This window comes from Miniopterus schreibersii (genome assembly GCF_964146895.1).
Source record: "Miniopterus schreibersii genome assembly, chromosome: 16".
Classification (NCBI taxonomy): domain Eukaryota; kingdom Metazoa; phylum Chordata; class Mammalia; order Chiroptera; family Miniopteridae; genus Miniopterus; species Miniopterus schreibersii.
This window is the reverse complement of record NC_138116.1, coordinates 13,590,920-13,606,770: the sequence shown is the minus strand read 5'-3', so window position 1 is coordinate 13,606,770 and position 15,851 is coordinate 13,590,920. Positions and strand designations below refer to the sequence as shown.

At 39.0% G+C, this 15,851-nt stretch overlaps 1 protein-coding gene across 1 annotated transcript; it reads left to right on the top strand.

The window, feature by feature from the left end:
• The first annotated feature begins 50 nt into the window (after positions 1-50).
• On the top strand, positions 51-14,971 carry PRR11 (proline rich 11). Its single transcript, XM_081162515.1, has 10 exons — positions 51-157; positions 2,323-2,455; positions 4,308-4,458; positions 4,683-4,805; positions 7,039-7,296; positions 8,385-8,483; positions 9,122-9,234; positions 10,090-10,149; positions 10,238-10,334; positions 12,370-14,971. Exons 2-10 carry the CDS (start codon positions 2,328-2,330, stop codon positions 12,436-12,438), a joined length of 1,098 nt encoding a protein of 365 aa, XP_081018641.1. The 5' UTR covers positions 51-157; positions 2,323-2,327; the 3' UTR covers positions 12,439-14,971.
• The last annotated feature ends 880 nt before the right edge of the window (positions 14,972-15,851 follow it).

Here is a 15,851-nt window from a genome sequence, read left to right as displayed (position 1 = left end):
AAGCCAGGTTGTGCTCCTACGTTACCGGGAGAACTAATCGTGGAGAGGCCGTGGCTACGATTGGTCGCTCCACGTAAGGTTTTAATTTTGAATTTTTCTTCATGGCGAGGGCGAGGCCACTGCCTGGACTTCATCTAACCCCTGGGCTCTTAGACTAGTAAGTGCAGGGATACCTTCCTTTGTTGCTCGGGCTCGCGTCTGCCGTGGCTGAGCGTGTTGCTGCTTGTGTTCTTAGGGGCTTACGGAGGTGGGGACTTTGGCTGGACTCGGAGGGGAGATGGAGCGGGGCAGAGGCGGGCAAGAAGTTGTCCCCTGGTTCCAACCTAGTCATATTTCTATTTAATTAACACTCTGCTCATTATGTTTTGGAGGAAAGTATCTGCCTTCCTTTTGCACAGTCCTTTACAACTTTGCTGCTCAAAAGTGCGATCCACGGACATACGGCATCTGCATCACTTGGGAGCTTGGGAGCAATGCAAATTACCGGGCTCCACCCAAACTTACTGAACCAATATGCATTTTAATAAGATTCCTCGCGTACACGCACACACAGTGCTTCTCATGCACATTCAAGTTCGAGAATGTCCATTTCTTGACTGGGAGCATTACTGTGTTCCTTGCTAGAATCTTACTATCGTCCGACGTTCTGTGAGCGAGTCAATTTTAGAAGTGTGCCCTGTTTACTATGTACCTACTACTGTGCTGGGCAGGGTTTAAGGAGCCGCAATTTCTTCAGGGGGAAAGAAAAAAGAGCCAGGAACTAAAAAAGCAATGCTGTACAGCATAAAATGTAAAATTAAATATATGCAAGTACCAGAAATAGCCCTATGGATATTCAAGAGGAATCCATTGAACTGGTTGGTAATGGAAATTGATTAATTGACTGAAAGCTGATTATGGGAAAGTGTAAGAAACCTCCATTAAAATGTGTTTTAGGAAGATAGTAATGCAATTAAGTTTTCATTTCTGTTGCTGCCACAGTTTTGGAAGTGCCCTTGACCAAAAGCACTTTTCATATCACAAGGTGGAGTTTAGTAGCAGTGCCAACTCCTGCAGATGATTGCAATTCTTACTCTTTTATTTATGGCATCTTCTTACTGGAAATCGTTTTGGGCCCATCTTTTATCCATATGAGCGTGTGGTATGATTTGAAGAACTGAAAACCTCCCTCATCAGGAGATTTTCCAGAATTTTATATTAAAGCATATTCCTTAACTAAAAGAGAGAACGCTTGCTAGCTAACACTTAGCGGGAATGGTTTCTTTCCATCATTTATTGAATGAAACATTATTTAGTGTCTGCTATACTCTAGGTCCTGGGAAAATAAAGATGAATAAAATTCATCCTACCCTTGGGAGTGACAAATGTGCAAACAAAAATAAGGGTCCTAGAGCAAATTAAGCCTGAAGCATCACTGGAGGCAAAAATAATAAAACTGAAGTGGTCCTATTTGGGACACATCATGAGAATGTAGGGTTCTTTGGAAAAGGCAATAAAGCTGGGAAAAATAGGCAGCAGGAAGAGAGGAATTCCAAATATGAATTGGATTGACTCCATAAAAGAAGTCATAGGCATGAGTTTACAGGAGCTGATCAGGGCTGTTGATAGGATATTGTGGATATCACTCATTCATAGGGTTGCCAGGAGATGGAGCCAAATCAATAGGCACCTAACACAAAGTGCTATAGAAATCCGAAAGATGACATTTCAACCATGTAAATTCCTTAAGAACAGAGACTATGTCCATCTTGTTCAGAATTGTAACCCAGCACCTACCATGGTACATATTTCAACAAGTATCTGTGAGACAAAGTAACAGAGTTTTGAAGGCTGCATAAGCTGACCTGGAGGAATATACCCCAAGCAAGGAGAAAAGCTGATAACACTATAGAAAGTATTTGGTGGTTGGTATACTTGAAGTACAAACTGCTAATCACTAGAAGAGATGAGGCTGCAAAGGGCCATTAGAGCTAAATTGAGAAAGGTACACTAAGGAATTTGTTTTATCCAGTGAGTGATGAGGAACCTTCAAATACATTTGAGCAAAGGAATATCGGGTTTATATTTTTACCTTAAAAAACTAACTCTATGCCCTGGCCGGGTAGCTCAGCTCATTAGAGGGTTGTCCTGATATGCCAAGGTTTTGGGTTCAGTCACTGGTCAGAGCACAAACAAGAATCAACCAATGAATGCATAAACAAGTGGAATAGCAAATCAATGTTTCTCTGTGTGTGTGTGACTCTCTGTCTCTGTCTCTCTCTCTTTTCTTCCCTTCTCCTTTTTTCTCTCTCTCTAAAATCAATTTTTGAAAATTTTTTACAGAAATCATGCTCAAGTTCAGACAACAAAGAAGGAAGCGAAAAGCAAAGGCAAAACGATTATTTAAAAAAAAAGAAACCTCTCACTTTCAGTCCAAGCTTATTACACCTCCCCCTCCGCCACCCTTAGCAGAAAGGTAAGGCATGATGTGGAACAGAGAAAAATATTAAAAATCCTGTCAGTTTAGGATAAAGTTACTAGTTTTAGCAAATGAAGATACAGAATGCCCAGTTAAATTTGAATTTCAGATAAACAATGAAATTTTTTTTTGTATTGTCCCATGCAACATTTCTAATATCCTTATACGAAAACTTATTATTTATCAGAAATTGAATTTTAACTGAGCGTCCTTGAGTTTTGTATGGCAACCATAGTCTAAGAGTTCAAATGAAGTAATGATCACAAGGAATTGTGTTGGAGGTGCACAGTAACTATTTTCTCTTTTCCTACTTAATTTAATTGCATAAATATGATAACTAAGCAGTGAAAGAGAGGTATAAGAGTAGAATTTAAATCTTAGTTTTGGTAAAGTTTGGTCATTTATTCTCTGTGACTCAGGGCTTAAATGTGTTATTGAAAGAGACTAAGTTCCAGCAACCCAAGGGCACTAAGTGTCACAATAACATATTCTATACATTTTGTTGTTACAGCTCTCTTTACAGAAAAAAATAAGAAAAACAGGCCCTCAAAAAGCAGTAACCATGATATCATGCTCTTTTCCATCTCTCCCGAATATTGAGAAAGCCCCCTAACTGGCCTTTCTGCTTCTGCCCTTGCCCCCTCTGCGGTGAGCCTGTTAAAATCATGTCATGTTGCTTCTCTACTTAAAGCTCTTCAATGTTTTCCTCTCTCAGAGTAAAAATTAAAGTCCACAGTATGACCTCCAAGGCCTTTATGATCTGACTCTGACATTCTTTCTTTCTTTTTTTTTTAAAAATATATCTTTATTGATTTCAGAGAGAGGAAGGGAGAGGGAGAGAGAGAGAGAAGCATCAATGATGAGAGAGTCATTGATCAGGTGCCTCCTGCACACCCCGAACTGGGGATCGAGCCCCCACCCCAGGCATGTGCCCTGACCGGGAATTGAACCGCGATCTCCTGGATCCTAGGTCAATGCTCAACTGCTGAGCCACACCGGCTGGGCTCTGACATTGTTTCCTAATTCCCTTTCCTTCTGTTTCTCTACCCAAGTTGTCCTGGCCTCCTTGCTAGTCCTCAGACACCTCAATAAGCTTCCACCTCAGGGCCTTTGCACTTACTGTTGCCCCTGCTTGAATCCTCTTTTCCCAGATATGTGCATTGTTAGCTTCTTTATTTCCTTTAGGGTTTTTTTTTTTGCTTCCCTTCAAGAGTCCCCTTCTCAGTGACTCTCCCTGGCTACCCTATCTAAAATTTCACCTCTACCCAACACTTCACAGTCCCCTCTCTTGTTTCGCCTTTTTCTCCTTAGCACTCACATGCTGACAACCCACATATGTTTTTTATTTACTTATTTTTACCTTTCTTCCATGAGACTATAATAAACTCCATTGAGAGTTAGGGTTTTTGCCTGTTTTGTTCATTACGGAATCCCTGATGCCTATTTTATACTATTTTATTGGTTACTGTTTATTTACTCAACAAATACAGGGTATCCCAAAAATGTGTATACACACTTTAACAGCTCATAGTTCCATTGATCTTTCTTTCTTTTCAGCCAGACTGTTTTGAACAAAGGAAATTCATCCTAAAATGCTACTGGAAGTTTGAAAACACAGTTGAAGTACAAACACTGCCTTTATAATTATTCAAAATGTATACACATTTTTGGGGGGGACATGCTATATTTGCTGCATAAGTGAATCCCAGAATTCTACAATTTACTGAAGAATTTGGCTTTAGGTAGTCTCCATTCCTGACTTATCCTATAAAACTAGCTTGTTGTTTAATTAGAGGCTGTTATTCCAACTCAGGAGTTTTTGCTTTACTTGGTTTTGTTTTTCCTACAGAGAGGTTATTCCTTCAACAAATACACCCCTTAGCAGAAGCTGGCTAAGATCATTCTGGAATTTCAAATTTCCCAGTATCAAAGATGCGGTAAAACTTTGGACAAGTAGAGGATGGTCTGTATACAGCTGGTGCCAGAACTGCATAGCCCAGGTATGGGTTCGACATACCTGTTTTCAGCAATACAGTTTTTCTACACACTTGCTGTGTGTGCGCACTCAGGTCAGCACAGCACTCAGGCTGAGCTCAGATAAGATGAAATGATGGGGTCATGCCTGCCTTTGTTTCTATAAAACACACATCAAACCACTTGTCGTCTTTTATTGTCTTTATCTCATTGCTCATTAAAGTCAGGCTTGTGTATTTTTTAATTTTAGAGTTTAGAAGTATTGAAAGACACCATCTTTCCTTCCCGTTCATGCCACCAAGAACTTCATAGTCTAAAACAACGGTTTTGCATTTTGGAAAGTGAATTATGCAAGCTCCAGGAAGCACTGAAGGTTAGTATTATCAAATAAAAAACAAATCTGGAATTAGGTAAGGAGGGAAGGGGTTGTTTCCCTTAGAAATCCCAATGTGCTTTTACTAGAAAAGGAACGACTACAGGCCAGTGCTAGTCCTGGGCCTATTTGCCCTCAGATCTGTTCCTTAAAAGTTAGAGGCTCTGGCAAAAAAAAAAAAAAAGTTAGAGGCTCCGTTCCATATTGCAGGGATGCTGACCCTTGCAGGCTACATTTCCCAAGCTCTTTAAAAAAATCTGGTTCCTGGTTGGGCTGAAATAATAGTAGACACTGATGAAAGACTAGAGGTAAGGAGAAGACAGGGTGTTTTTCCCTTTCATTCTCTGTGTTGGGCAATTTCTCCAGCAATGGCTATAGTTATTTCTCAAATTCCAGCTCCCACAAGTAAGTCTACCACATTTCTTGATTCTCTGGGGGTTAATCTAGCTCCAGATATCTGGTTCTACTGCTATTTCCTTTGTCCCTCCATTTGTAGGATATTCATAGCTTTCTGCTGTTGCTAATTTCTGGGCTGCTTCACTGTCCCCTGTGTGCTTCTCAACTCTTCCATCAACAGTGGGACCAACTGCCTACATTACATTCCCCAACTTTGAAATACTCAGGGTGTTTTTATTTTCTTGACTGATATAGGCAGAAAAAAACCCCTGTAAATATCCACCCTCTCCTAACTCTCCTAAGCAAGGCCTCTATTCCCAACATCCAAAACTCTAAAAATAAGCTTTGCATCCATTGGTTTGGAGAGAAGCTTCTGAGGTTATATCCCTGCTCCCAGAATTTGTATCTCAACGTGAACTAGCTAGAGGGGGGAAGACAAATCACCTCACTCCTCTAGGCTTCAGTTTCGTCATTAATAAGATGGGGATGATGCCATCTGTAGTGGCCTGAATGATGCCCCCCCCCCCCCAAAGATATATCCAAGTCCTATTCCCTGGAACATGTAAATATTACCTTATTTGGGAAAAAGGGGCTTTGCAGATAAAAGTAAGGATTTTGAGATACGGAGATCACCCTGTGTTACCTGGGTATACCCTAAATACAATGGCATATGTCCTTATAAAAGAGACACACAAAGCAGAACACATGGTAAGGGAGGAGCAGTGGGGCCAAAGAAGCAGGTATTGGAGTGATGTGGCCTCAACCAAGGAATCTTGATGGCTACCAGAAGCTGGAAGAGGCAAGGAATAGGTTCTTCCCTAGAGCCTTGGGAAGAAGGAGTTCAGCCCTGCTGACACCTTGACTTTAGACTTCTAGGCTCCAGCACTGTGAGAAAATGAATTTCTATTCTTTTAAGCCACCAAGTTTGTGATAATTTGTTACAGCAGCCACAGGAAACGAAAACACTATCTTATGTTATAGGGTCATTGTATAACAAAGTAGCACAGACTTAGTGGCTTATACAACAGAAATTTATTTCCTCACAATTCTGGAAGCTAGAAGTCAGATCAAGGTTGAGTTGGAGTTTTTTGAGGCCCCTCACCTTGGCTTGCCTTCTTGCTGTGTCCTCACATGGGCTTTTCACTGTGCACATCCATCCCTGGTGTCTCCTATATATTCAGACTTCCTTTTTTATAAGGACACCCTGAAAGTGTTATTTTACCTTCATCACCCCTTTAAATACTCTATCTCCACATACATTCTGGGGTACGGGGTGGGGAGGGGGTTAAAACTTCACATGATTGGGGGGCAGTGTGCACAATTCAGTCCATATAGTCATGTTATAGCCTCTTGGCCTTTTTATCAGTTCCTTGAATATACTATATTCTTGGCTGCTAAGTATTTCTCCCTCTAGGAGTTCTCCAGTCATTATCTCTCTTCACATGGTAAATCTCAACTCATCCTTGATGTTACCCCCCAGATTCTCACTCTTCATGCTCTCAGCACACTTCATTACCCTTACCGAATTATTATTTTGTTTGGTTTTTGAGTATATTTGTGTATGTTTAATGTTGTGTTCCTCACCAGACTGCGAGCTCCATGAGGTGGCAGGCAGGATTCACACTGACTTGTAGTGCCTGGCATATTGCATACATAAAACAAATGTATGAATGAATAACTGAATGAATGAATGAGCTTGTGATAAATGAGAAAATACTATGAAGCACCAGGTATACTGAAAAAGTATTCAATATAGTGCCTTTTATTTTAATGCTTTTTGGCTGCAAGAACCAAATTAATCTGTTTTTCCTTTGTCAAATGTAATGTCTTCTTTCAGACCATCTCAGAAAATTCTTCCTGCCCAAGCTGTGGTCAAACCTGTTATATGAGTGGAAAACTTACAAAAGTGCCTGCCTGTGCTCTAACCATCCCTGGAGAATCCCAAGCTGTACTTCCTGCCACACTGTCACCACCTGTGGGCCACCTTCCTCCTCCGCCCCCGCCTCCACCCCCTCCACCTCCGCCTCTGCCTCCCCCTCCGCCACCCATAGCACCTTTGCTGCTCAGAAAATCCAATCTCACCAAAGCACTTCAGGTAAAAAACAACATAGTAAAGGTATGTTTTGGTCAGTTTGTAATGGAGGAGGAAAGACAGGTGGCATTTCAAGGCTGGGCTAAGGACTTTGACAGGAAAGCTATATTTTGTTCTGATTCCTTTTTTTTTTTTTTTAATTTATCTTTATTGTTAAAAGTATTACAGATGTCCCCTTTTTATCCCCATTGACCCCTTCTCTCCTCCCACACTGCCCCTCGATTCCATATCTTAATTACGTCAATTATTGTGTTTATAATACTTAGTCCCCTGGGAACTCACAAAAGCTGGATATAGAAATTAAAGTGATTTTTTTAAAGGATAAATTTATGAGATTTAGAAGAGTGGAAGATTTCTGTTGGCTTCTCAGCATATCTTTTTCCCCCCCCCCTCCAACTAAATCATTTAGTTTCCCTTGAAAAATCTCACCATATCTTTTTACCAAAAGGAAAACTTCTCTGGGAAACAAAATTAGGAACAGAAGATGGCTTAGTGAGTGAAGTCAGAATAGAGTCTGTGGATCCTAAAGTATAATGCCTTAAGGCTGGAGAACCAGACTCCATTAGGTTTACTTATCTGCCAAGGGGACTGGAATATTTGTGAATTGCTAGGATAGACATGACCCTGTTTTAAAAGGTGAATTCTCACTATAGATACATTCGATTTATAATGGTTGAGTTAAATCCAGAGCCTACTGCTATATTTGCCCTAATGTATACCTCTCTGACTATATTTTTGCTGTATGGGAACTGGATCATCTTTTTATGTAGTTCAGGTAAATTTCACTTTGACTTGAGGAACTACTTCAACTCCTGTCTTATTATGACTCCTGAGGAAGATGCATAGTTTCAGGAAACTAGCTTATGTCTTAGTATCAAAGCTGTACCATTTGATGAATACTTTCAATAGCCTTAGTATCTTTGGGTGCTGAAAACAGGATCATTCTTGGTTGAGTGAAAAGAATTTGATAGGTTCCTAGGGTAAATAAGAGTTAACTTTTAACTCCAGGTCTTTAAAAACTGTATTTGGATTTGCATTTGACTAGGTATCATGGTTCCAAGTTGAATTCTAATCTCTCCATGTATTTTAAGGCTCGACCATTAAAAAAAGATGGACCCATGCAGATAACAGTTAAAGATCTAATGACTGTGAAATTAAAGAAAACACAGAGTTTTGATGAAAGGAAGAAGGTAAGATATCATTGACCATACACATAGTTTTTCAGCTATTAGCCCGGTTGTCTCTTTATGGAAATAAAATATAGTCTTATGTATAGAAGCTATTCCAAGTTAAGTATCTGATGTCTTATTTAAGTAGTCGTGGATCACCACAACAAAATATGTAGATCCCAAAATTATTTAATTAGGCAATTTTATGTACCAATCATTAGTCTAAAGAGGTAGAGACATACTTTGGAGCTTTAGAGTAAAAATTAAATGGAGCCCTGGCTGGTTTGGCTCAGTAGTTGAAGTATCAGCCCACAGACTGAAGGGTCTCGGGTTCGATTCCGGCCAAGGGCATGTACCTCAGTTGCAGCTCATCGCTGGCCCCAGTCGGTGAGTGCAGGAGGCAACCAATAGGTGTGTCTCTCACATCGATGTTTCTCTCTCTCTCTCTCTCTCCCCCTTGCTCTCCTCCCCTCCCCCACTTTCATTTTCTGAAAAGCAGTGGAAAAAATATCCTCGGGTAAGGATTTTAAAAAAAATTTGAGTAGAGTAGTGGATATGTCTTACACGTACTCAGCACTCAAATATTCATTGTTTCATCATGTTTACACTTTGAATATTTTTAATGTGTGTTTTAACAATGTCTCATTTTATGGTTAAAGCTTGTTCCATCACCAAAGGCACGGAATCCACTAGTTACAGTCTCTGACCTGCAGCGTGTTACCCTGAAGCCCAACTCTAAAGTGTTATCAACTCGAGTTACAAATGTCTTAATGTAAGGAATTACACCATGTTATGTTCTACCACTACTTAAAAAGAATGATTTTTTTTTTTGCTTTTTTTCTAACTTTAAAAATTATATGTGTACATTGTAGAAAAATGGTATCTACAAAAAAGTTTAAAGAAGAAAACAAAATCATCCAAATAAATATACCATTAAAGATGACTACTGTTAACGTACTATTATTTATTATTCTTATCTTTTTCTAGGCATATAACCTATTGTTTATTATAAGATATACCATGGATTTAATAACAGATTTTGAGGAGAAAAGAAATACTATCAAGAATTTTAGTAACCTCTATACCTCAATAAAATAAATCTTAAAGCAGCTCAATTTGAGAAATAATAAAATATGAAAACTAGTATATCTTAGAATCAAGGAAATATAATGTATATATATGTGTATACCTCTACATAATCATATTATAGATACAGTTATGACTTTTCCCATTCAGTGTGTCATGAGCTTCCCCCATCTTATTAAAAATTTATTTAAAGAATCATTTTGACTTCTTTAATACATATAATTTATTATATATAAACTTCATAGATAAAATTCTATTTTGAGACACTTAGGTTGTTTATGATTTTTTATTTCTATAACTCTTCAGTGAACATCCTTGTCTATTATCTGTGTGCATAGCTGAGTTTTGTAATTACTAAGTCAAGAACTATTGCTTTGAAGAATTATTAAATCACCTTATGCTCCTATCATCATCTACTGCTATTTTTTAATGTACCAAATAGAACTACTTTCTAGGATGTTGCCTGTAAAAATGACTGCTTTGCTTTGGGACAAATGATAAAATCCAGCAAGCTGTAACTCTGTTGTCTTTCTTTTATCAGTACTCCTGGTAAAAGTCAGATAGATCTGCGAAAACTACTTAGAAAAGTCGATGTAGAGAGGTAATACATTCTCTTACCTTTATGCTTTCTAAATCCACTTGGTAATTGGTGTAAAACACAGTTTCTGATATTTTTACTACCTTTGCAGGAGCCCAGGTGGTACCCCTCTTACCAATAAAGAAAATATGGAAACAGGAACTGGACTGACCCCAGTAATGACCCGGGCCTTGAGGAGAAAGTTTCAGGTAAGCCTTTAGAAAAAAAAATTTTGGGGGGTTCCTTTTCTTAAAAATTATTTATTTAGAATCATAATCTAAAGCAGCTTTCTTAATAATAATAATTTTTAAATGGTACTTTATGCTTTACAAAGCACTCACATATTTAGGCTTCATAAAATTGTACAAGCTAGTGAGGATTATCATCTTAATTTTATCAATGGCTGTCTTTTTTAAAAATTCCTTTATTAAGTATTTATTAAACACTTCCTATATGCCAGGCACTGTGCTGGAGTACCAGGGATATAGTGATAAGCGAAACGGACACAGATCTGCTGTTTTGGAGCTTTCCGTCTAGTGGGGAAAATAGATGTTAGTCAAATAACCACATATGTGTATAATTTGCACTGAAGTAAGTGCTGTGAAGAAAAGCAGTAGGGTTCTGTGGGAGCCCACGATTTCTGTTACCTGCAGCCAACAACAGTCTTCACTAGACATCTTCCTAGTAAGTGACTGGAGGAGCACCACGTATGGCATCCAAATGCCACAGGTAACGGACATCTGACTGGATTCCCCTAGGGAGTAATGAGGTGAGACTTGAAGGATGAGTAGGCATGAGCTGGGAAGGGTACCTATGGGGTGTGGGGGTGCGCCCCCCATGGATGTCATGGAAGAGAGAGTTTCAGACATAAAGAACAGCATGTGAGAAGGTCTCTCGGTGGGAGGAATCCTGGCCTGTCAGTGGAAATGAAACTTGACCAGTAGGGCTGCAGAGAGAGCGAGCTTGACCATGGTGACAGACAGGGATGGAGATGTAGCTAGGAGTCAGATCATGCAGAGTTGATAGGAAAAGGTCTTGGCAGCTTTTTTCTTTGCCATCTACATGCGTGCCCACTCACCAAAATCCAGTACATCAGCTCACCTTGTGTGATTTTTCCCCCCCCCAAACCCTGTTTGTCTCTGTCATCTCCATGATCATCAGATCTGTAAGGAGCAGCCAGTGTAGGGACACAGGGCTGCTGGCCTCTTTGGCTATGAAGCTTACATTTCTGTGTCCCTCTGGCAGCAGAGACGCACCAGACTCCACTGCTGACACTGTCCTCCCTTCGTTCCTTCATTAAGAATCAGTGCCTTTTGCAGGCCAGCTTGGTGTCCTTCTTGCAAATTCAACTTGATCATCCTGGGCACCACAGGGCCTTCTTTGGAGGTGTGGCCAGATTCCTCCTTCCTCCTTTTGGGGCATCCAGCAGGAGTCTACCCGCAGATCACCTTCCTTGGTGATAACACAGACTGTGAAGGGCAGGGGCAGAGGGCAGAGGCCTTACTAAAGGACTAAGCCCTTCCTTTCCTCGTTCAGCTCTAGGATCCTCTTTGTCCCAGCCCACCCATAACTACTATGGTGGGCTGGGTAATGTAGAAACAAAAATAATAAATAATGTACCCACATATTGAGCAACATCAGAAATCACAGATAGGACCTATGCCATATGTTGTGCTCCTCAAAAGTCACTTACTAGCAGGATGCCTAGTAAAAACTGTTGTTGGGCTTAGAAGGACTTTTCACACCCAGCCCTTAGGCTTCCTTTCTCCTCTGACTCGGAAGCCACTGCGTCTGTTAGGTCTTGCATTTGGCTGCAGGTAACAGAAATCTGACTAGTGGCTTGGGCAACTAGGGGCTTATTTTTCTAACCTACATATTCCCTTGAGAAGTAGGCAGACGGCAGTTGGTACACAAGCTTCACTGCTTTTCCTCCTTAACGTGTGGCTTTGATTAAGGTGCAAAATGACTGTACTTCCTGAAGCCTCCTGTTACATTCTAAGCAAGATAGGAAGGGCAAAGGACAAGAGGGTGTGCCAGCTAAGCGATCCCTTATCTCTTTAAACAGTTGCTATCCAGGAACTTCTGATCATATCAGGGAAGCTGGGAAAATTGGTTTTTAGAATCTGGACACATTACTGCCTTGTACAAAATCTGGGTTCTGTTAGTAAGGAAGGAGAGCTGTGTTGGCTACAGGAACATAATTCATATTATAATTGAGGCCTTTTTTCCCCCCCCCCCCCATAGCTGGCTCACCCTAGAAGCCCATCTCAAACTCTGCCACTTTCTACAAGCAGCTTTGATGAACAAAACTGATGCCAACTCTGCCTGACTCCATGTGATCATCCATAAAATAGCCGTAAAAATCACCCCACTCATTTTTTTAAAAAATGTAGTATGTATAAATAATTATTCTAATTTATAATTCCATTTAAAGAATTACAGTATGTATGGAGCCCATATATACTGTGGTATAAAGTGGGTATTTGGATATTTTCTAGTTTGCATGATCAATAAGAGAACAGAACGAAAAATGCAATCCCAAAGTGATGTTTATCCTGGAATTACCCAATTTAGGGTGGAGAGGTTGTTCAAATTTAACTAGATAACTTTAATTTGTACTCCGTACACATAGTTATGACCTTAAGATAATAACCTAGTTTACATTCATCTTGGGTATGCTCAGGTAATTGAAAAGTATTTCAGCCTGTAAAGCTCAGGCATTCATTAAGTGCTACAAACGATCAATAAAAAAGACCCTCTAGGTTTGATTTCCGTTCATTATTAACAGTTAAGTGGTAAGAGCATCCTCTATCCAAACCCCACTATTTTCCAAAAGGTTTAGAAGCAAAAGATCCAATGTGACCTTAAAAATGAGAATGTATCATTTCCAACATCTTAGGTAGGTAGTTATATCTGGCTCACTGAAGTCTGAGATATTTGTTATTTTGATGTCTGCTGTCCACATTCATACAGCTAAATGTAAGGCTGCTCCTTGCAGATCTGATGATCAGGGGAGACGACAGGCAAGCAGGGTCTGGAAAAAAAATCATGACTTCAACATGAACCTTATAATTTCCCCAGTGCCCTGTGAAGGATTCTTTGAGGTCCATAGCAGGTTCACTCTAAGACCTGATAGCCTGTCCTCAGTAGCCTGTTGATTCAATAACAGTAATAATTCACACCTAACTGGGTTTTTGTTCTTTCTAGTCCAGGTTGCCAGATTTAGTAAATGTAAATATGTGACACCAATCAAATTTGAATTTCAGATAAATAACAAATAACTTTTAAATATACATATGTCCCATTAAACAATGAATACTTTTTTTAGTATAATTATGTCCCAAATATTGCATGGGACATATGTATATTTAAAAATATTCAGCCCTAGCCGGTTTGGCACAGTGGTTAGAGCGTCAGCCTGGGGACTGAAGGGTCACAGTTTCAATTCCAGTTAAGGCCACGTACCTGGGTTGCAGGCTCAATCCCCGGCCCCAGTCTAGGTGCGTGAGGGAGGCAGCCAATCAATGTCTCACTCTGTCTCTCCTCCTCCCACTCTGCCTATAAAAATCAATGGAAAAAAATAGCCCGGGGTGAGAATTAACAACAACAACAAAAATTCATTGTTTACCTGAAATTCAAATTTAACTGGGCATTCTTTATTTTATTTGGTGACCCTGTCAGTCAGTCCCCTACAGTTGCCAGGTGTTTCTGGGAGCCCCCAGTTTGTCAGACACATCTGCTTAACAGTGGACACTATTATAGCTTCATCGAGGATCCCCATCACTAATGTTGTTAAGTATGGAGGAAGGGAAACTCTCATTAGTGTGAGTGTGACTGAATATTCAGGATTAGCTTTAATGCTGTAAGCTCCACTGCAGTTCCAGAATTAAGAATAGCAGCTCTTCATGGATAGGAACCAAGGAGTTTCACATCTTCACTATACTTTTTAGCCTGAGAGGAAGCAGCTACATCGATGATATCCTTGAAATACCCCCCTGGTTAGCTTAGGCTTAAAATATATTTTAGCATTTTCTCAGAAATGTCTATATTTCCACAGATGAATATTGCTTTGAGATGCCAAATAACGTTGTAAAAGTCACCAGACTGGAAAGCAAACCTGGGGACACTTTTATTTTTATGACATCCACATATATGTTTACAGCACATTTATAGATAAAAATTCAACAGATAATAAAGTTAAGAAACATGTGCTTCCAGTAGTTATTTTTTTAACCTGCTAAGCTACATTTATACTATGTGCGAATAAAGGGAATGACCACTGAGAATAAAGCACTTGAGCATTACAAAATATTTCGTGAGGCACTCATAATGTTTCTAATATTAATAAACTGCTGTGTACTGTATCAATTTTAATTTGATCATTCTTGTGGAATAAAGGTTCATAATGGTGGGGAGAGGGCCTGTGGAGGGGGATGGGACGGGGTAGAACGGGTGATTGAGGAGAAAAAGGGACATCAGTGATATTTTGAACAAAAATAAAATTTTAAAATTTTAAAAAATGTTATAGAAATCCTATAGATAAATGTCTGTGAAGCTGCTATTGCCATTGTACCAGTATTAAAATGTATTCTACCTTGTATAATTTTTCATTTTTATGACAGATTTTATATTGCATCCATTTGAGAATCCTGTAAATGCTATGGCTTCATTGAACTGTTGCTAATCATATGCTCCCAATGTTTATTCTGAGACTAAATGACAACCAGAGAATATAAACTACCAAGGTGCATCTGGTTATGTTTTTAAATAAAGAGCAATAAAAGAATGTTTGGTTTTTGTCTTAATGTTTTCACTAGAACCATGGCATATACAGAAAAGTACATAAATATATAAATTAACAAATCATAAAGCTAACACTCATCTAACCATCAAGAAAGAGACAAATGTCTTTAGAAGCCCTGTCTCCCTCCCATATTATAATCCCTTTCCTCTAATTACTGATATGCTTATTCCAATAAATATTTCTTGCTTTTGTCCACTTAAGTGTGCATCCCTAAATACTATGCATCCCTAAATACTATGGTTTATTTTGCTTGCTTTTGAACTTTCTATAAATAAAATCATACATTATATATTGTCTTCTTTTGTTAATCCTTACAGGAGGATATTTTTTCCATTGATTTTTTTTTTAGAGAGAGTGGAAGGGAGGGAGGGAGGAGGAGAGAGAGAGAAACACAATACAGTATATCATCTGTAGTCACCATGCTATACATTACATTCCCAGAACTTTTTATCTTAAAACGAGAAGTATGTACTTTCTGATCACCTTCACACATCTCCCTGCCCCCCTCCCCCATCTGTTCTGTTCCTACAGTTAGGTGTTTTTTTTTTTTAAATTCCACATATGAAATCATACATAAGTGAGATAATTCTTGATAAAAATTGAACACATTGCCACATACAAAGTAATCTATGTTGAATTATTTTATTGTCATTTGACACCCCAAGTGAAAACTCATTAAATACAAATGATCAAATTTCCATTTCTTCTTTAAAGCTAAGAGTATTAAAAACAACAACAACACAAATCTAACCATTCAAACTTCCAATCAACTAAATCAAATACTGAGTTAAGGCTTTCCACGTTTCTTCAAGGAAGAATTTTTTAATATTATTATAAATTAAAGAAAATGTTCACTGTAGAAAATAGAGATTAAAAAAAATAAAAGAGGATGTCCACCCAAAACCCAGCACACAGGTGTTTA

Coding starts and splice junctions, on each gene's coding strand:
- PRR11 (XM_081162515.1), top strand. CDS start 2,328: ATGCTCAAGTTCAGACAACAAAGAAGGAAGCGAAAAGCAAAGGCAAAA. Junction 8,484..9,121: donor GTTTTGATGAAAGGAAGAAG/GTAAGATATCAT, acceptor TTATGGTTAAAG/CTTGTTCCATCACCAAAGGC. Junction 10,150..10,237: donor AGAAAAGTCGATGTAGAGAG/GTAATACATTCT, acceptor CTACCTTTGCAG/GAGCCCAGGTGGTACCCCTC.